At 33.9% G+C, this 22,805-nt stretch overlaps 1 protein-coding gene across 5 annotated transcripts in view; it reads left to right on the forward strand.

The window, feature by feature from the left end:
* Positions 1-22,805, forward strand: part of gus (splA/ryanodine receptor domain and SOCS box containing gustavus) — a 229,319-nt gene that overhangs the window by 200,814 nt on the left and 5,700 nt on the right. For 4 of the 5 annotated variants that reach the window (XM_088262786.1, XM_088262862.1, XM_088262560.1 and 1 more), the window contains exon 2: positions 13,186-13,313. In XM_088262786.1, coding sequence (XP_088118912.1) covers positions 13,286-13,313 — 28 coding nt within the window. In that variant the 5' untranslated portion in view covers positions 13,186-13,285. Of the gene's footprint in view, positions 1-13,185; positions 13,314-22,070; positions 22,209-22,805 lie in introns of those variants that run through there. The other variant, XM_088262716.1, reaches the window with a different exon arrangement.

Consider the following 22,805-nt stretch of genomic DNA (forward strand, 5'->3'; position numbering starts at 1 on the left):
ATCCTACCAACACATAATTCAATAAATACAGATACATACATCCGCGTTTCAACTGTTTTCCGCCTAAGCAATGTTCATGTCACGTATTGTGTTGTCAATCACAATTGAGATTTATCAACTCTAGTTCTGCTTAAACATCTTCTTCTTCGCATTGTGCCGCTCTACGCTGATAGTTGCCAATCGTGTCAATTTTTATTTTGTCTATTGAATAGTGACCTAGTTCTACTGTGGAACCATTCTCGTATGTTTTTGATCTAGGATATACATATTCTTCCTTTTCTGCATTTATCTTCGACTTTGCTTTGTAATACAATACGTATTATTTCGTATTTTTCTCCCCTAAGTCGAAGAATTCTAAGGTTTCTTTTCTTTATAGTATCCATAACTTCTCTCTTTTCCCGTGCGTTTTCAAACATCTTCGTCTCGAACTGTCTCCGCCCATATTTTTAGCATTCTTCTTTAACACTGTATTTAAAATTCTCAATCTTCTTTGTGGTATCTGGATTAGAGTCCAGAGATCAGGTAGCATAGCAATTCTCATACGCAGATTAAATATGAAATGTATTCCTTTATTTTGTTGATTATTATCCTCTTATATTTTAAATATACTAAGTATACCAATTACATTATACAAGCAGATTTATTTTATTCTTTGCTGCACACACTTTAACTCAACGAACAACGAATGATTCATGTTCTATTTAATTCGTTTCACTCTTTCCTAAGAAATCCCTGGTCATCGGGTCAGAGCAACATGCCATTTCGCACACAGTGACCGTGAATAATAATAATAATTTTGGAAATTTTATCATTCACTTCCTTTGTTAACTAAACGGATATCGATGATATCATTGCTGTTTTTCAATGACCAATTATGTAATAAAAAAATACAAGTCGTCAAAATTATTCTATACTGTTTTTTAATTTTTTTTTACTAATGTTTTGATTGAGATTTTAATTAACGTTTACTCTGATATGTTTTTTTTTGTTTCACACAATATAAGTCTAGATATTTACAGGAATCGTATGGCCTGTCATAGTCTGGTTAAGTGATCATTTTATACACGTATGTAACGTTCACCATTCTGCCCATTATTGTTATGTAACATCCATATTGCTTTAATTCTTGCAACCTGTATATACGAGTATGTATGCAATAGTCTCGAAACCTTTCACATTTGCGTACTATTTTCAATACGTTTGGAAGTATATTTTTTTCTCTTTTTACTTATGCACTTATTATTATTATTATTACTGATTTTTCCCGCATTTTTAGCTTAATTTCATTTCGGAAACAGCTAGTTGTGTCTTTCGTTGGCAATCCCTCGCGATTCGTTCAGGCACCTGCCCGATGGCGATGCGATGTCCGCAGCGCCCGCCCTGGCCGCGGGCACGGCGTACCGCAGTTTACGGTCGCGTTCATGTGCCACTTGTAGTGGTAATAGATAATTTGGTTTCGTAATACCTGAGGGTCAGGAACGGGAGGCAGTGGCCGTGTCATTTCCGAAAGCGACGAGTTAAAGACCTCGATCGCGACGCTTTTTTTGTTAACTCGGTCTCGTTACGTTCGTTACCCAACACGTGCTTCGGTTTATTTCGCTTTATTCGACTCGACTTTATGTTTCCCTGGTAGCGAATCGTATTATTGTACGTGTAAAATGTTATTTATCTAACACACAACCATGCTTACGATATTACTCACATTGGTGTATTTGGAAAGACGCCCGACTGCGAATCTGGCGTCACTAGTTCGATTGCAGGCAATTGAATATTTTTATTATTTATAGTATTTACTTTGTGGTTAGATATTTGTATTTTTTTTAGTATTTTTTGTTGTTAGTATAAAACCACTCACCGAGATTTCGAGACGTACTCGTCTCGTCGTCAGGACTGTTACTACGCTACTTGTTTGCATGCTGGTGTAGTGATTCTCATGCCGAAGAGACGGGTACGTCTCAAAACCGATGGACTAAAATCTCAATGAGTTGATATATACTTACTAACGCTACTAAAAAAATGAAGAAGAAAATTATAAAAAATAAATTCAACAAATAATTATGTTCAGTTGTTCTGGGTGTTTGTGATGTATTTTTCATATCTACTTCTCCTGTCGTTACTATCCTACCTGCATTCAAGCCTCTTAAATAAGAGGCTTTGCGGTTTATTCCTTTAAAAACAAATACTGAAGCGTTTCATTTTATTCTCGACATTTTATTTCGTGATATATTTTTTTTTATAAATTCGTCATGTTTAAAACATATGTGTTTTTTGATATTTTTAAAAGCTACATTTTGAAAATCAAAAACGCATTCCACTGTCTCTGCTATATTACTTACCCAATAAGCATAGTATGTATTAGTAATGAGAATCAAATATGATTGTATGTTCCTATTACATACTTGGATATCAGTTATACGCCAGACTGCCACACCAAACAAATCACCTATGTAAATACATTGTAAAATATTCACTTATTTAAATAAATAGTAAATAATAAAAAAAATCCACGAGCAAAAAAGCTTTCTTGAACCACTCGATCTCTATGAGATTATGACGCATATGTCTGAGAGAAAAAAACTCTCGGATATTGGCGTTCAGATGCATTGAAAGGCCAGATTGGCTGATTGGAAAATTCCCATGATTTCCAGTGTCGGCCCATAAATCTCTCGAAGGCCCTTCGGGTTAATCGGCGATCGCTCCATCGATAGGCCTCGGAGCGCGTAAATCTGCGCCGGGCGCGGGCGTGGGCGGCCGCGAGACGTGACACTGACGCACTTTACGCGAGGCCCTTCGAGATCAGCTAATTAAAGCCGCGGAGTACGAATCGCTCTGCATGTGGTCCTCATTAATGCCCCCCGAGCACTAGAGTGACTTACCATACTTAGATTTCAAATATGCTATGTGTGGTTCATACAATAACCTGCATTTTAAAGCAAAAATAATTCATATATGAACCGAGAAACATACTAGTTTACTTTTAAGTAGTTCTGATTATAATGTAACAATAAGTAACATTCCTCGGCGTATGTTTAATAGATTTTTATTATCTTTAAGCTGGATAATTAGGACTTGAAATAAGTAAATCTTTCACAAATATTATACATTTTTGAGATATATGGACGTCTGAGTATTTACAGGGCTTACGACATAGGCATAGGGTCTTGTCATAGGCTGGTTAAGTGATCACTTATAATACGGGAAACATTCATTTTCCCATGATTGACAACCACACAACTCAGTTTTTTTTTTAATTACCTATACCTACTCGTAAATGGATTTACTCTTTATGTTTAAAGTAACTATAATTTAGTATAATTCATGAGTGAAAATTCTACGCAAATAACTCATGACAAAAAAACTCAATCTCATGATGTTCCATAATCTAGTTAGCAACAGCCACCTATGATTGGATTTATAAAGCTTTTGTTCAGAAGAAACCCTTTTATTTGTATGCAAAATCAATATTTTTTATACAGCATATACTATACTTTGACCAGTTATTTTATTCCCAACATTTTGAATGCATCCAAATATGAAATAAAATATCTCTTAAGTCGAGAAACCCCGATTTGTGAAATAGTATTACATTTGGACACATTCAAAATGATATGAATAATATACGCAGTTTACTTTTGCCATTATGTCAAAATCTACTCTGTAAATGAAGTTGCTGTATTTCTTGTTAGATACTTGATTTAAACGAGTTGTTCTTAGTCTTCAAATCGTAAAATATCACGAATATATTGGCAATCGACAATTTCGTGATAATAAAGTATAAATAAATAATTATCATATTTTCTTGTACCTAATGAATTTCAAGTAACACGATGACACTGAACATCGCCGGGAAAATTATTTCCCGTGTCAAAGTTCGCGACGTTTCGTCACTTTTTTTTATATTTATACAATATCTCAGCATGTAAAATACCTCATCCGCAAGGAATAAATAGTGGTTTATTTTTTTGTTTCATCATACCTTTGGTTTTCCGTATTCCGCCAGCCAGGTATTGCAAATGTTATCTATCTTCTTATTAGACTTTAGACCTTCCAACCTAAACGCCGACACGCAAATATTATTTACTCTGCGAGTGTTTTAACGACCACTAGTGTCGAAAAAAAAACCGTAAAGGACGATAAAGCGCAAATTACTTATATACAACATTTTGAGTGTGTCCAAATACTTGTTCACAAAATCTGGATTTATTACAGGAGTTATTTTCATATTATTTTTTGACATCTCATCAAAGATGAAGAAGAATATGGAAGTCTGGGCTTTTACGGTCTGGATTATCTCCAATTACAGGAGTTATTTTCATACAAGCGCCCTTGAGGTATTTTTTTTACGAAAATAGCGCTATATAAGTTATCCAAATTTGTTATTATTATTATTATTATTCTTCTTCATCTTTGATGAGATGTCAAATCTAATATGAAATTACTTATCTTTAAACCCAGGTAGCATTTGACGCCATTGAATTTTTTGCTTAAAATACCATTTTTGCTTTGAAAGTTAGTCCGTTTACTGAATTGTATGTTTGCGAGTACCCCCATAAGGCCCAGTATTCGTTAAGTCGCAACTTAATTTTCTCTAAATCCAGGTAACATTTTACGCAATTGAATTTTTTCTTGAAACACCGTTTTTGCATTGAAAAAATAAGTTTTTCTTCGAAATAATTATATAGTTTAGAAAAGAAAAGAGTTATTGAAAGGAAAGGAGTTTAAAGAAATGCATTTAGAAAATCTTTATACTTATGTTTATTCTAAAAAACAAAACAAACATTCGTTTGAAAATGCCATGACTAAGCGAAACAATTGTCACAATATTAATTTTTATGTGTTTTTAACAATAAAATAAAACCTAGTAGAATAAAAAATCTGTGTTTGATTTAACAATAAATACATTAAAAAATATATTTAAAAAACATCCAATTTTACATTATTAAAAAAAAATCGGGCGTGTAGAGACTTGTGATTTCTCCGGTGGTCGGCCGTTGATTGAATTCTGTGTTTGCGTTGTATCCCCTTAATGACAAGATCATTGCGTCCTTGGTTGTTTGCAGTTCGCATTGTCTCGTAATATTATTCGTGTCAATCGTTTACTCCATTAGCTGGTTGTCCATATAATAAAGCCATCTGTTACATGTTACAATAGTTGTTTGACGTTTTAATTATTTTTCAAGTCATTCATCATGTTTGCTTTATATCTGCTGCTGGAACAAAACATCTCGCGAACAACTATCAATTCTCTGCGTAGGCGATGATAGTATCTACATATTACGTTTTCATATCATAAAGTACTTATTACATTGTCTATTTTTACGCTGTAGACACATCGCTCACTCCTTTCAACAGCGTCGTATATCAAAAATCGTAAATTTTCCGAATACGTAGAATATGTACTATATCCCAGCAAAAGCAGCATATTTTTAACTTAATATTTACCCGCTACAGGGCAGAAAGTGTTGTTTTTGCATTTTGAAGAAAAGGTATTGTTTAATTACTTTTTTAAATAAACTAAATATTTTTCAAATAAAGAAAAAACATTCAGGTTTTACCTAAAAATATTTGATACCCAGTAATAAGTTCAATAAGTGGCTTGATATTTATTTTTAATACAGTTTATTTATATTTTTAAACTTTAAAAACGATCTCCCGGAAAATCAAGTTTTGTGATATATGACGTTGTTGAAAGAAGTGAGCGACATGATTATTTACTTTTTGTTATGAAAACTATAACAAAAAGTAAATATAATAATAATAATAATAAAACCCTTATCCGCACCCCAATGGTGCATAGGGCACTGCGTCATATAAACGCAGTGTTATCTTGATCGTTTACACATGAAGGAAAGGTGATCAGCCCTCCGCTTCAAATACCAGTCCAGGGTAATATTGAATAAATATTATAGTGAAAAAATCACTCATATTTATTCTTACCCCCCCTGGGAATCGAACCCGGGTCCTCCAGAACGGTAGCCGAACGTGCTGACCATAACACTACGGAGGCGGACAAAAGTAAATATACTTAATATATATATAAAAGTAAATATACTTAATATATATATAGCCAATTTGTTGACATAAAAAGGGTAGGTACATAAAAAGGGTATTTTTAGTATTTTTATAAGAATAATAAAATAGTAATAGAGTTTTCAAATATTTGTATTCATTTACTAAATATTTTATTGTTTATTGTATTCCTTATAATTAAGCTCTGGTACCTGCATTATAGATGTATCTTGAAGTATGTTCCAAAAACTCAAAATAGTACAATCAACCTTGACTCTACTGGTCTGAAAGAATGTTGCAAAAAACAAAGACAACGCGTTAAAACAGCAAAAGAAACTAATAAATCGGTAATAATTTACAATACTCGTTTGTGATATTCATTGTCCTACATTTGGTATCTGCTGTATTGTATTACAGTCGTTGTCTTCTGCCTTACAATGAAATTCAACAGAATTATGCAAATACAATTTTTCTTGAATGTCGATTTAATGTCATTTTCCTTTAAACGTCAACATTATACATATATTATGTACAATAACTAACCTATATATCACATGTGGCATCAATAGTATACAAGTTTTTAAATCCACTCACGAGTAGGCATAGGCTATGAAATTTAAAAAGTTGAAGCCTGAGTAGGGTCATGATAAGCGGTGTTGCCATAAGCCGTAGCTAGATTTCAGAGTTACTTGGACGTTAGGTAATTTTAAAAAAACATGGACGATTTTTAGACCAAATTGAACGCCTTACGAATCAAATTGGAGATGTAACAGATCAAATTTTCTTTAAAAAAAGAGCCTTTTTCAAAACCAATTGGACGACATTTTGTATTTTAGATCGAGGATCCTATTTCTAATAATGAACCGCTTACACTCACAGAAATAGTATGAAATTGAAGTATTTTTGTAAATAATAAAAAACACAAAAATTTCTTTTAAAAAAATGTTATAACAGGTGTGCCTTTTTTACTGCATTTCGTTATGTTAAAAAAAATCGTTTGCAAATTTTATAGAATACATCTAATAATTTGGACTACATACATAGTTATTATTATATGTAATGATGTTCACATGTGCTTGTATATATTTGTGTTAAGAATTGTATAGCGAATAATTTTTCCAATATATATTTTTTGTACATATGTGTTGTGTCAGTTGCGTCTCTAAGATCTCATTCTTAGCATGTCGGCTGTCTAAACATAAAACACAGTAAGGGACATTTTTTTGCAGTACGTTTTTTTTGCATTTTCGGACTAAGTAGAATCTACTTAGTCCAAAAATGCAAAAAAAACGTACTACATAAAATGTCCCTTACTGTGTTTTGAGTTTGGACAGCCGATGTGCTGTAGCATTGGAAATTCTTCACCCAATAATCCATAACAACTTAAAGTCATACATCATGTATGTATACCATATGTTTCCTATTCGGGGAACACCTTCTGGTACACGTATCCGCTGTATTCGATCCGCTAATCCATTTGACCGGATGTACGAGTACGTATGATATAATACTTGTGGTATTCTTACCCTTAGTCTATATATGTAAGTAAACCCCCCTATGACGTTTAGATATGTACTACGTTATCTTAGGGAGCGTTGTTGGGGGGTTCATGTTTTAAATTTTATTTCAATTTCAAATGACTCATTTCAGTCATTTCCGCTAGTTAAATTGTAAAAATACAATTCAAAACATTAAACTTTTATAACGAGATCAGATAAAGCGGTACCATTCTCAACGTTGTAGGGGGGTTTACTGTATATGCCACCAATACATTTTTTACTGTATTTGTGTATCTGGAAATGGAATTATATTTTATAGTCCTACAAATTCTGTTTTGCACTTTATTGATTTGGATCAATTATACAATATGAATTTACTATAGGCCTAACCTTATGTGAAAAAGTGAATATAAGTAAAAGTAACTATTGTCTGGCTCATGATCTTACTACAATTATATTTCCTGGTTATGGTCATAATTTAATTTTTTTGTAAATATATATAAGCATGTAAATTGTTTAGTCCGCCTCCGTAGTGTATTGGTCATCACCCTCGGCTGCCGTTCTGGAGGTCCCGGGTTCGTTTCCTGGGGTCAAAAAATTTAACTGATTTTTTCACTCTAATATTTATTCAATATTACCCTGGACTGGTACCTGAAGCGGAGGGCTGATCACCTATCCTCATGTCTTTACGATCAAGATAACACTGCGTTTATATGATGCAGTGCCCTGTGCACCATTGGGTGCGGATAAGGGTTTGAATAGTACTGATCAAAACATATTATATAATAATAATAGTGATACAATTTTGGATAATTCAAACAGCGCCCTTTTCATAAAATACTTTCTAAAAGGCGCAACATTTTTGTTTCAACAAATTTGTATTAAAAATTTCAATATTGTCAAAACCCGGACAACGTACGTACCTTCAAAGAATGCACAATGTTATGCGACATTCTTTCTGCGAATTTAGTGCTTGTGTATTCGTAATGCACGCTGTTGTTGATGTTAATGGTAAGTGCGTGATGCGGACTTGTCGCCGAGTAAAGACTAGAATAGTCGCGACAAGTCCAAGAGTCATATCGCTCTGAGAATGAGGATACAAACAAATTTGTGCATGATCAGGTATGCATCTTGGCATGATCAGGTATATTTCAAATACTCGAAAGTGGTCAGATCAGAAATAATCGGCGGGTATGTATGAGGAGATGCATGAAAGTGAAAAAGGTGAATAAAGTTTGCAAAGACAGAGTGGTGTGGCGTTCTATTCTCTCTGCCTACCCCTACGGGAAGCGGCGTGATAGTTAGCCAGTTAAATTTGTGTAAAAAAATCAGTATTGTCAAAATCCGTACGACTTGTTTTTCAAAGAATGCAACATCCCGTAAGACATTCTTTAGGCGAAGTCCTTGTGCAATTATTTAAAGATTTGGCGTTTAATTTGTAGAACTCCATTTTAATTTACGTATTAAAAAATGACTAATAAGAAACAACCTGAAAAAAACTATTTTTAAAAAAAAACTATTGTATATTAATGATATGTATCATTACAAAGTTCAACCGAAATTTGTAAATTTTTCGTTTGATATATTATAGATCAATTTATTTTACAAAAATGTTTTGTACATAGTGTTAGAAACCACTAGTATTTTACTAATATGTAACTGACATTTGTCACTGTAACTGACAAAGTAAAGATGACTCACCACAAAGCAAATGCTCTAAATAATAATATTTATTTATTGACTTGGCGTTTAATTTGTGGATTCCATTTTAATTTACGTATTAAACGTTAGATCAAGATAGAAGTTGTATTTTATTGTTAAAAAAAAAACACAAATATCATTTTTGTGATAATTGTTTCGCCTAGTTATGGCATTTACAAACGAATGATGTGCATTCATAATGCACTGTTCATGATGTTGATGGCTAGCGCGTGATGCGGTCTTGTCGCCGAGTACAGCTAATAGTCCAAGAGTCACATCGCACTGAGAGAAGACCCTCATTGGACGCATTGTTCAGAGCCCCTTCGTGACTCAGTCGGGCAGTGTCAGGCGGCTCATCTCGGGGCGCACAGAAGCGAATGGGGGACCCTCCCCCGCCAGACACAATCGATATATCGACCGCCACTTCCTTCCCCGTTTGTTCACCCCACGCCCCACCCCCCCTCCCTCCCGGCGCCAGCGCACCCCCTCCCCTCGGTGTTAAGGTTTGCGCCATTGAGCGGCGAGCTGTATGACTTTGGCGGTGTTGCCATTTGCGAACTTTAAAAGCTCTTTTGTCACTGAAACTTCCAAACATGCCGCCGCCGCTCTCAACTTTTCATCTTATCGCACTAAATAATCATATTTATTAAAAAAAAATGTGCAAATGTACGCCACAATTACGGCGAGGCTTTAGCGAGAAAACACGATGAAATTAATAAATAGTATTTTTTACAACATTTTGAGTGTGTACAAATACTTGTTCACAAATATGAGTGTCTCCACTAAGGAGTTATTTTACATTTTCACAGTTATGTTACACGTTTGTAAAGTTATCATATAACCAGCCTATGACAGGTCGTAATCCCTGTAAATACACCGAATTATATATTTTTCTTCTACGTTAAGATGTTCAAAATGCGAGTGATTTTGACTGCAATTTTCACTCTTGAATTTCATAAAATTATATTATTTTTATTCATAATGAGTAAATCCAGTCACAAGTAGGTATACGTTATAAAACTTATAAAGTTGAAGCCCTAATACGACCGTAATAAATGGTGTTGCTTAAACGGTATCTAGATTTCAGAGTCACTCAAATTTTAGGTAAAAACAACGGTTAAGATTATGCTCGGTATTCTAGTTTACTTGGAATATTCTCTTCATTCGGTTGATATATCAGATTGTGGTCGCTATTCTAAGTTTACTTGGAATATTCTCTTCATTCGGTTGATATATCAGATTGTGGTCGCTATTCTAAGTTTACTTGGAATATTCTCTTCATTCGGTTGATATATCAGATTGTGGTCGCTATTCTAAGTTTTCTTGGAATATTCGCGTCATTTGTCTTTCGGTTGATATGTCTTGACAGTCGTCGAGATACATTAAAGTGGTTTCGTGCAAGCTTTATCTGTGAACGAGGTACGAAGGGGAGCTGTAGCATGATGCGGAATCACTAATTTACAATCGTTCTTACTGTTATCAGTGAGAAAATCTACTCTATCGCATTATCTTTCTGACCCAGGACTTTCCGTTACAGCAATACTAGTTATTAAGATTATATTCATTACGAAATATATACAATGTGTATATCGTGGGTCTACTGGTAAAAAACGTTAACTCTAAAATTCCTGTTTTAATGGTCCCTGTTATTTGAAGCCTTTAGTCTGAATAAAAAAGCCGCTATTAAACTCAAAGTGATATTTTCTTTTAAATCCATATTATAATGACATTTCAAACTACTTAGTGTATTATGCAGTTTATAGAAAGTTGAAAACTTTATAATATGCATCTTGAAGTAAAAATGGCATATTTTCGAGTTAACGTTTTTTGCCAGTACACGTATTTTGTATTTTTCTTTGATGGTATTGTCAAATAGGACAATTTTTATATACTATCTTCCTTGCTCATTCTGCATCAGATGTACCATATCTTAAAATCTAGAAGAATCTTTATAATTATATTTTAATGTCAAATATAGGTACAAGTGCCTTCGGAGTTCATTATGGAAAATACTGTTTTTCTTCTTATAAGTGAAATTGAGGAAGAATAATATGACTTTTAAAGGGCAATATTAAGATAATCAAATATTTCTAGTACCAGGAACAGATAACTATGTGATATGAATACATACAATGTAATCATTATACGTGATAAAATGTAAACAAAACAGCATGTGTGCGTTGAAAACATCGCGAATCGGGAAAAACCAGCGAGAATATCTTCACATTTTTTCACTGACAATCACATAGTAATAAATAATGGTGTTTCTAATAATGTTTTTTAAAAACACTATAATGTTAAAAGAAGAAAAAATACTAATGTCATAAAAGCGCCCACGATAAAAATAATGACTATCAATCAGTATGATTTTTCAAATGAAGTGTAAAATAAAAAATACATATAATGTCCAGACGTGGCAGATTAATGGTGTAATTTCATAGTGTCGGTCCACTTTTTTTCTTCAGGTACAAAATGTATTTGTCCATTCGACTAATCTTGGTAATGTTTAATATTTCCTGATCGAAACATTCTCCAGCCGGTGTTAACCTTGACTTTGAGTCGCAATTTTGCGGAGGTTATTAACCCACCATTCTTCTATGTGTCTAACTTGGATCCTAAACTGCTTGCAGACATTCTTACAAGAATCATTTTATGTTATATACATACCTAATAGGATATATTTACATCGTTACATATACGAGAATGACCTGTTTGAAATCAAATAATCTACGCTTATATCTTATGTATTTATATTTCTCTCTTCGTACGTATGAAGATATATATTTCTAATAATATTTTTGTCCGCCTCCGTAGTGTAATGGTCAATGGTCAGCACGCTCGGCTACCGTACTGGAAGTCTCGGGTCTCGATTCCTAGGGGGGTCAAATAAATAGAAGTGATTTTGTTACGTGTGTATATATATATATATATATATATATATACACACACTTCTATCCTAACCTACATCCTAGGTTCCTTCACATCCATACATCTAGTCATACATGTCTTCCGATTACGCAGACTTTAGTAGACGAAAAATCTAACATCGCATAATTTAGTATTGAAAACGTACTGAAATATATGTGACTATCCTCGCCTCTCACGATGTCGACTTCCTAGTGTAAATAGTAGATTTATAATAATATATTTCTTCGTTTAATTGCCAGTGACGTTCCTTGGGAAGTCCGAAACGTGAATATGTTGCTAATTTGGCCAGAGCTACGTGATGCCGCAGTGTATTCTGGCGAAAGGTATCTCCACATACGGCAATACACAAGTCCTAAATATGCGCACAATCCAAAGACGAATCAAGGCTAAGTGAGAAGACATCAGCTATCAGATATCAGCGTAAATAAATAAATGCGATAAGTTCAGTTTACTAACTTGAGATTTCTCTTGTGCAGAGATATGCTGATAAAGAGAGAGAGATATGAAAGATGTGTCATTCAGTGACTTATCTGGTATAGCCTGGTCATAATTATATTTTTTGAAAATAAATATATATATATATATATATATATATATATATATATATATATATATATATATATATATATATATATATATATATATATATATATATATATATATATATATATATATATATATATATATATATATATATATATATATCTGATATAATTTAAAATATTTACCCCTTATAACGTTTCTTCCTATAACACGGCTGTCCAAACTTAAAATACAGTAAGGGACATGTTTTTTGTAGTACGTTTTTTTTGCAAGTAGAATCTACTTAGTCCAAAAATGCAAAAAAAACGTACTACAAAAAAATGTCCCTTACTGTGTTTTAAGTTTGGACAGCTGTACTTATCTTAACGTTATCGGGGGGTTTACTGTATTTACAAGCCCAAATTACCAGAAATACTCTCGTGTTTACTCTTGATGAAGAGTATTAGCATTACCGTTTCGCAGATTAAAGTGAGTGAAATTTTCTAAAGATTTTTCTCTTCCGCAGGTATAAGAGCGGCCTGCGCTCAGTGAGGGGCGCGGAGGGGGCGGAGGCGCGGCGGGGCGGGCTCAAGGCGCTGCCCACAAAGCGCGCCCGCACCAGGGGTATGAGCATGGGCCAAAAGCTATCAGGAGGTAAGGCCGACGGACTTTCTATTACTCCTCACACGTCCTGACTCCCTGTCACTCAAAATTTTGTTTCACACTGTGCATACTAATATACTACGTAACTCTTGATTTTTTACTTCTACTACTGCCATTACCATCACACCGCTTCACCACAGGTGTAGGCAGAGTGGATGGAACGCCACACTCTTCTGTCCTGACATACACTCCTCGCTTTTTTCACACCCATTCATCTAGGCATGCATACATGCCCTCCGTTTACGCAGATTATTTTTTTATTCTGTCGCATCACCCCACTATTTCGCTAACTGCACAGGTTACGCTTTCCCAAAAGGGTTGAGTATAAACCCTGTCTGTATAAATCAATATATAATATGGCTCCACAGTATCTAAAAGCTATCAGGAGGTAAGGCCGACATACTTTCTACTCCTCACACATCCTGATTTCCTGTCGCTTGACAATTCGTTTTCCACTATGTGCATACAAATATACTACATAACTCTTTAAATTCTAATTTCACTCCACTATTTCGCCAACTACACTGGTTACGCTTTCCCGAAAGGGTTGAGTATAAACTCTGTCTACTCACGTACAAATCAATAACATTATTAATATGGCTCCAAAGTATCTAAAATAACTGTGTATTTCAGGCGAATTGGTTGATGCCGTTGATGAAGGCACACATAGTTTCACTCATATTCGAGTAAACGAATTCTTTGTTGCAAATCAGTATGAAACATATAACGTAATAATTCACACTGCACATCACCACCCACCCCTATCTCCGACCCTCCAATCCTATGTAAAGAGTGAAACCCAAATCATGAGTAAGGGGGAAAAATCAATGTAAAACCCAGTGAAAAAATTTGATAGTGTTGCCATCTGGTAGTATTTTTCGTATTCTGCATATGTATTTACAAAAAATATTTTTTAATATCGTTGCTACCACGATGCGCCTTTGGCGAATACATACGTCGTTTTCAACTTCGAACACGCTTTGGGTGCTTCGTCATATTAAAATATCGTTTTAATATGTGCGTAAAGTTACTTTCAGTCTTCAATTCGATATACTTTATAGCAAAGTAGATCAAATGTTACCGAAAGCTAAAAAATCCAATTTTACAAAAGGATGTGATATTATTTTGTCTGCATTCGAAGCATTTGTACCAAGTAAGTTTCGAGATATTTTTTATTTATTTATTTTTTAATCTGATGAATCAGATATACAATAAATTTACTACGTATGAATGTATCTATGGTACATAGAAAAACCTATAATCGTACAATTTGTGAGTTACAATAGTATTGTATGAGAAGTCGATATCTTATCGATGGATCTTACTTACTATTCAAATATTTCAAGTAAGAGGTATAAATATCGTAAGAATTGATATGAAAACGAACCAAATAATAAAAATGAAAGCATACTCCTACTTGCCAAATTCCTTTAAAAAACAATAAATAAGTAGCACAATAAATCGTTTATTTTATATAGATACTTTTTTATGTAATAGGATTATGATAATAACTTAAATAATAAAATAATAACGAATTTATTATCCAATTTATCTTGTTCAATACTTCTCTAATTTTACTCCTGAAACACAACTGGCTTCAAAGCAGACATTTTTACTTCTTCGGAACTAATAATAGCCACATTGATTAGTATTCAAACTTAATCAATAAATCGACCTCAAAATAATGTTTTGATGCGAATTACATAATAATGTTGTACACAGTTTTAGCTGCTTTAGTTAATTGGACATTAATTGCTTCATTGAATATTCACGACCAGCCGATAAGGTTATTGCGTTTCGTGTACAAGTTTCTAAAATTATCTACACACAGAATATTAGCCCTATTTCAGCTTATTTTTAAACAAGCTATTAATTAAGGTAAAACGTGTTATTCATTATAACAAGTAGGTACATAAATCATAAATAAAATTACACGAACTTTGAACATATCGCTCACTCCTTTCAACAACGTCATATATCAAAAATCGTCAATTTTCATTTGTGCATGTTTTCGGAATGCCCAGAAAATGTACTATATCCCAGCAAAAGCGGCATATTTTTAACTTAATGTGTACCCGCCACAGGGCAGAGTGTTGTTTTTGCATTTTGAAGAAAAGGTATTGTTTAATTATTTTTTTAAAAATACAAAATATTTTAAAAATGAAGAAAAAACATTCAGGTTTTACCTTAAAAGATCTGTTGCCCAGTAAAAAGTATAAGTGGTCAATAAATATTTATATTTAATACATTTTATTATATTTATAAACTTTAAAAACGATCTCCTGAAATATCTTTTATTTTTTAAATGACGTTGTTGAAAGGAGTAAGGGATATCTAACTGGATTCAAATTAAATGGTATAATATATGATTTAACTACTACTACTCTTATTACCTTACCATCACGCCGTTTCCTTGAAGGGGTAGGGAGAGAGGATGGAACGCGACACACTCTGTCCTGACATACACTCCTTGCTTCCTTCTCATCCATACATCCAGTCATATATGCCCTCCGATTATGTAGACCTTTACACATGATTTAAGGCTACTTGATTAACGTTCATTGTAAAAAAGCAATATTATCCAACCAAGCAAAATAGTTTGAATATTTATTTTTTACAATGTTTATATACAATATTGAAATATTAAATTAGAACGTTAAAAAAGGTAGGAACAAAGAATAATGATTCATAAACGCTTAAGGCAAGTAACATCTCTCGTTCGTTGCCGGATGTAAAATTCCGTTTGCGAAAAGTGTCTATAGACGGTTTACAGTTATATGAACTATCCAATTTTAAAAATGTAAAAATAATTTATCACCGTATTTTGTTTTTCTGCCATTTTTCCTTTTTATAGTATTGATTTTTCGGCGAAGAAAACTTTCTGCGAAATCATTTAAGTCTATTGGCTCTCTACAACAATAATTAGGAAAATATATATGATTCAGAATGTAAAGTGTTTCCTCACGATGAGAGCGATGTTTTGGGCAGACCATGATCAGACATACGAAATTATCTGCGAGGTAATTTTAACTCCAACGAATATTTTACGGATAATTTATCTACAATGTATGAGTGTGTCGAAATTATCTACGAGACAATTTCAACTCGAATGTAATTTTACGCATAATTTATCTACAATGTATTCATAATGTATCGAAATTATCTGCGAGATAATTTTAATTTCAACGATTATTTAACGCATAATTTATTTTATTTATAATGTGTCGAAATTATCTGCGTCATAATTTTAACTCCAACAAATATTTAACGCATAATTTAACTACAATGTATTCATAGTGTCGAACTTTTCTACGAGATAATTTTAACTGAAACGAGTATTTTACGCATAATTTATCTACAATGTCGAAATTATCTACTGGTATATTTTAACTTCAATAAATATTTTACGCATCATATATCTACAATATACGCTTAAATTTTGATAATTTAAACTCCAACGAATATTTAACGCATAATTATCTACAATGAATTCATAATTTATTTACAACGTAAGTTTTCATACTGTGTCGAAATTGTCTACGAGATAATTTCAACTATATCAAATATTTTACGCATAATTTATCTACAATATATTAAATAATACATATAATACATATAATACAATAATGCGTGATTTCTGCGAGTGTTTCTAATGATACGAAATGCGTATGTGAAAATCAAACGCATTTCTATCATACTAGCGGCGTCGGCAGTCAGTCAGTAGACGAGGATAAACTCGATTTCCAGTAGCAACACTTTAGTATGTATGATCTTGACCTTCGAGATTATTTTGCCACCGACGATTACACCATCCAGGTACCATATGACTGGTGTTTGGATCTATTTGGTGAATGGATTGGGTGAAGTATCGCGAGCTCGCTCAAGCGGCCGAGTGCGGCGTGTCATCGCACCCTAACTCGAAGACAAGCAGATTGTTAGTACTTTGTAGCTTCACTTCCGCGTTCGCTGTTATTATCCACACAGCCACTCGAGGTCACTCCGTATCTTTCACACCGTGGAATACCTCACTCCTCCACTCCACCGTACCTGTTGATACATACATTAATGATGTCTAGTTAATTAATTCAGCCATTTAATGGCGTGTTCTTCCGTCCCCCTTTATCTTATTTCGCTTTTACGATTCCGAAAATATTTGAACTCATTCGCCGCCAATTGATTACCGTGAAAATTTCATGCCGCCACAGAGGCTGCATGAATGGTTTACCATATTACTCGAGTGCCGCTGCTGTGGCGACAAAAAAATGAAATCTAATATCTCAATATTTTAAACTTTTTTTGTTTGTTTTCAATGTAATTTATCCAAAATCATGAAGTGCAATTATGTATATAGTAATGAGGATTTTTATCAAGTGTACGGTTTGCACGTACTAAAAAACGTTCGAGTGCAAAGGGTTAATATTGGGAAATGAAGAAAATTATATCACTTCTATTAACCCATTAAGAAGAACAGTTTCTATAAGCCTTTGAGGAACAAACTATATGTTTCATCCTCTTTCAAGTGTCAACTTTTATAGAAAATCTCTATGCAAAATTTATACAAAATTTAGCCCTCACATTCTGTAGTTTATATATCACATTCAAAGCTTCCCTCGTCTATATAAGGCTAAGTTACAATATTTCTCATTACTTGTGTGTTCGATAAGTGATGAAGAATAACAAATATCTTGGTTTTCATTCGTGTGCTTTTAATGAATCTCTCGTACATAAAAAAAAATTAAAAATTCTCTCTGTGGAATTATGTAGGTGATTGGACACAGAAGCGAAATGTGTTTTTTTTTTGCCTTAGTATTTATTTTTTAGGAGTTTTAGAACAGTATCATATGAGGCTTATTGTATTTGAGGGTGCATAATATGGGACTGTAACATACCATATGTACGATCATTTTAATAAATGATAATAAATTACATGTATAGGTAAAATTAAATTAATTTCTTTATTCCAAAATGACAAAACAGTGCATTGAATGTTAATAATGCTACAATTTACCGAACAAAAGATAATTATATTAAAATAAACAGATTTTACATGCTTTAATTTAAATTTTCAAAACACTCTGAGCACAATGGTTCTTCGTTACATCGTTTGCAAACGTAACAAGTTTTCCTCCTACAGCCGCTATGGTGGCATTTTGATGAAGCGAGTCATAAAGTAACTTACTTTAAAGAAATAATAACTTAAAAAAAAGTTTGGCAAATGTGAGGGCTAAATGTAGGAGACGGCTAACACATGACTTTGGGCAGTACAAAAAGTCTGTGCCCTCCGTCAGTTACCTCTATCAACCTGGTAATATTACAATCATAACGTCGTACTACGTTGAATATTCAATAACACTCGCAAACTTTCATATACTAATGTACATGTACATATGTGTAATACCACGTAATTAACCTATCCATTTGTTCATTTTGGCCAGCTGATTGTTTATCAACAAGTGTTATCAGTGGGCAGCCTGTATTGAAATTAGGAAACGCTAATAATAATTATACCTACAGTGAGTGGATATATTACTACGAATGTACAGTACACCCCCCTATAACGTTGAGATAGGTACTGCGTTATTTGTGGGAACATTATAAAGGGTTAATGTTAGAAGTGTTTTTTTCCTCTAATATTTATTCAATACAACCCTGGAGTAATTGATTACCTTCGCGTATTAACGATCAAGATAACACTCCGTTTATATGATGCGTTGCCCAATGCACCATCAGTTGCGGATGGGGATTTGAAGAAGAAGAATGTTCAAATTGTATCTTTTCCATTTGAACTACTGAAACATTTTGAGTGTGTCCAAATGCTTGTTCACAAATCTGGAATATCATTAAGTGATTCAAGAACAACGTTTCAAAATTGGTTCATATAAATATAGAACTTCCAAGAATTTAAGTAGTGTGGTTGTCAATAATGGGTAAAATTGGTGAATTTTACACATGTGTAAAGTGATTACTAAAACCAGCCTTTGACGGTCGTCAGTCCCGTAAATCCCCAGACTTCAATATTCTTCTTCATTTTTGATGAAATGTCAAAAAATAATATGAACTAGTGGAAATGGCTGAAATGAGTCACTATTAAATTGAAATACAATTTAAAAATATTTACCCCCTATTACGTTCCCTCCGATAATGCGGTACTTATCGCAACGTTATAAGGGGATTTACCATATATAATTATGAATCTAAAAATGTTTGACCACATAGTTAATACTTATATCAGAAATATTGTATATGTACTAATTATATCCATTTAATGTGATAATTTGTACAGTACACTAACACATTTGGTAGCTTGTAGTCTTTTACTTTTCGCCAGCAATTGATCCATTCAACTTAAGTACTTAACCAGTCCGGGAGTGAGTTTCTGCGGACAAAATTATATCTGGGGAGTGAGTTTTTTTTCATTTTATTTTTACTTTTTATAATTTTAAATCAAAATTATCGATATTTCGAAAATTTAAAAATTAATCATGTTTTGATATAATTCATGTCATAAATCATGTTTTGTATCGGCCGTACATGTATGGCCATACTCCCGGACAGACATCTTAAGATGGAGACCTTGGGAGAATATGAGAGGCGTTAGGAGACCTCAAAAAAGATGGTCCGACGACATAGCCGTTGTAGAGGGTAAGAAAACAGAAATCATAAATGCAATCGAACACATTGAAAATACTAAGTGACAGCAACTGTCAAAAAGCACTCTGACCACCATGAGTAATGTTTAGTATTGCGTGTGTTGCTGTCACGTTCAACAGATGGCGTTGCCATTTCGGGTAAAAAAAAACTGTTTAAAAAATATATTTTTACCTTTCTCAGGTATAAAAACACAGGATGTAAATTAAATCCAACGTTTCATTAAAATTTCAAAGCAATTTGTCAATTACTTTAGAATATTTAAGGTTTTGAACAAACGTACATTAACATTATTATTGATAAAGATAATGCAAATTTTTGTTGTTAGTAAATTGTATTGGAAGTATCGATCGTATTGTTTGGCAGAGATAACATTTTCAGAATAACCGACTGTGGAAGCCATGTGACATACCAACTTGTTATCTTAATTGAATGTTCTATAAATTCTGTAAATATTTCACTGCACACAGCAGTGTGATAGTGTGGATGATTTTAACTAGCCACTTAAAGTTCAAAGTTACAAATTCAGTTCGATGCGGTTGAAATTCCAACTTTTTCTGTATAATCGTCTCGAGACCTCCTCTATCGATCGCATTTTAATGATAAACCATGCATAGATAAATAATCATATAAAATCTCTGACAGTTGGTTCGTATAACCGGGGTTTGTTTTCTAATCCGACGATTAAGGTGTTGGAAGGACATTGTTTATTAATGATACCAGAGGCAAACGTGGGAAAGAATTCAGAATACAGTTGAACCAGGATATTAGAGACCCAGACATAAGAGAAACCTAACATGCAAGAAGAAGCAAGCTAATAAATACTTTATTAATTACTCAACTAGTGGCGCCACAATCAGCCATACTTCCGAACCTATCGAAAATTGTATCCGTATGTGGAAGGTTCCGAGACCATTGCAAATATGTATTTTCTATTGAGCCAACGAGCCTAACTGGTGTTCAAGGGCTAAATCACACGTTCGTCTCAAAACAATGAATTCCTTAGTTTTTTTTTGACATCTCATCAAAGATGAAGAAGAATATAAAAAGTAAAATTAAAAAGTAAAATATATAAAGTAAAGTTCTAGTGAAGTTCTAGTGATTCAAGAACAAGGTTTCTAAATTGGTTCATATATATAGAACTTCCAAGAATTTGAGTAGTGTGGTTGTCAATAATGGGCAGAATTGGTGAATGTTACACGTGTGTAAAGTGATCACTCAAACCAGCCTATGACGGTCGTCAGCCCCGTAAATGCTCAGACCTCCATATTCTTCTTCATCTTTGATGAGATGTCAAAAAAATAATATGAAAATAACTCCTGTAATTGGAGATAATCCAGATTTTGTGAACAAGTATTTGGACACACTCAAAATGTTGTAAATGAATTCCTTAGTGTTCTAGACGACTTCTTTAGCCTATGGTGGGTATGTTGATGGCTATGTTGAAAGTTTTCACGGCTTCAGAAGGCGGAATTCTTGAACTTTTGAAACTGGCATCAGCTGCTCGCCGTCATCAAAGTCGCAAAATTGTCCGGATTAGCGAGATTACACTGTAAACAGTGTTGAAAATAAGTAATATTACAAAAGCACTCTCACTAAAGGTGTTATCATGCACGATAGAAATAGCGGAGGACATTGGTACCATAAACTAAACGAGGACACAAAATGCCAAACCCTCTTCTAGTGGAACGGAAGGTCTGCTGACGACAGCCGATAGTCCGGCTTCTCCTGAGGAGTTTTACGTGGTTTCCTCCCAGCAATGAGCAAATGCTGAGAAGTTCCTAACTGGCCCACACTAGATTATTGTTAGTTCCCGACACAGATTAAAATAAAAACATGATTATAGTTAGAAGCAGCGAAAATTCACGTATTGTGATTAACCTTGTACAAAATAAGCAAGGTAAATAATAAATGCAGCTCCCAACTAAAAAAAAGAAGCATATTTGTATGTAGAAAATGATGAACACTGTTATATATTGCCTAACAGTATTTGTCTAGCGCTCGACTGCACGGTTTATCGCATCACCGGGCGAAGCGTGCTTATCGATTTCCTTTATCAGTCGTGCACTCGGGACCAGCTGTTGGCGAACTGTCAGTGTCAGACTGCGTCAGTCCTCGGTGCTCGACGCTAGTGCTGGTGCCCGACACGATGTCACTCACGTGACGCGCTATAGTGCTTCCGCGGTGGACCTCTCCCGATCATGGACTCGTACGGTTTAATATGTCGCGGAGCAATGGGTAAGATCCTCAATATTTCGGTCATTCAAAGGCGCGAGCCACGCTTGTTGGCGAAGTGAAACTGTCCCAAAATGTTACGAAGTATGGCTTATATATTAAAAGCTCACAACCGCATTCCGGGAGCTTTTTTTAAGTTGGGAGTTTCATTTATTATTAACCTTGCTTGTTATGTACAAGGTTTATAGATCATTAATTGGATTTTTGTTACTTCTAGTTTAAAAAAATGTTTTCATTTAATTTGTGATACCGGATCTGGCTGCAGAAGCATCTAGGCTTCCTGACAGACCTTGCAAAGCAATTTTATTTCATGTTCTTCTTTGTCAGCCGTCTCTTCACTGCTGGATGTAAGCCTCTTCTAATGACTTCCAAACTTCTCTAGTTTGGGGCTTTTTCGACCCATTTATGACCCGCGGTGGGGACATTTATTATTACATATTTCATGTACTAAGTTGGGAAAATTATTGGAAAATCCGAAACAAAATTATACCCCGATTTAACTGTGAATTTATATTTAATAACTTTCAATGTCCTTGTCAGTGCCAATGTAAATAAATACAAATTTGTAAAATCCCATTATGTTTCTAGAAGTGCCCTAGT

The sequence above is a fragment of the Brachycentrus maculatus genome, unplaced genomic scaffold, assembly GCF_059751285.1.
Source record: "Brachycentrus maculatus isolate JH-2025_06_01 unplaced genomic scaffold, ASM5975128v1 h1tg000003l, whole genome shotgun sequence".
Classification (NCBI taxonomy): domain Eukaryota; kingdom Metazoa; phylum Arthropoda; class Insecta; order Trichoptera; family Brachycentridae; genus Brachycentrus; species Brachycentrus maculatus.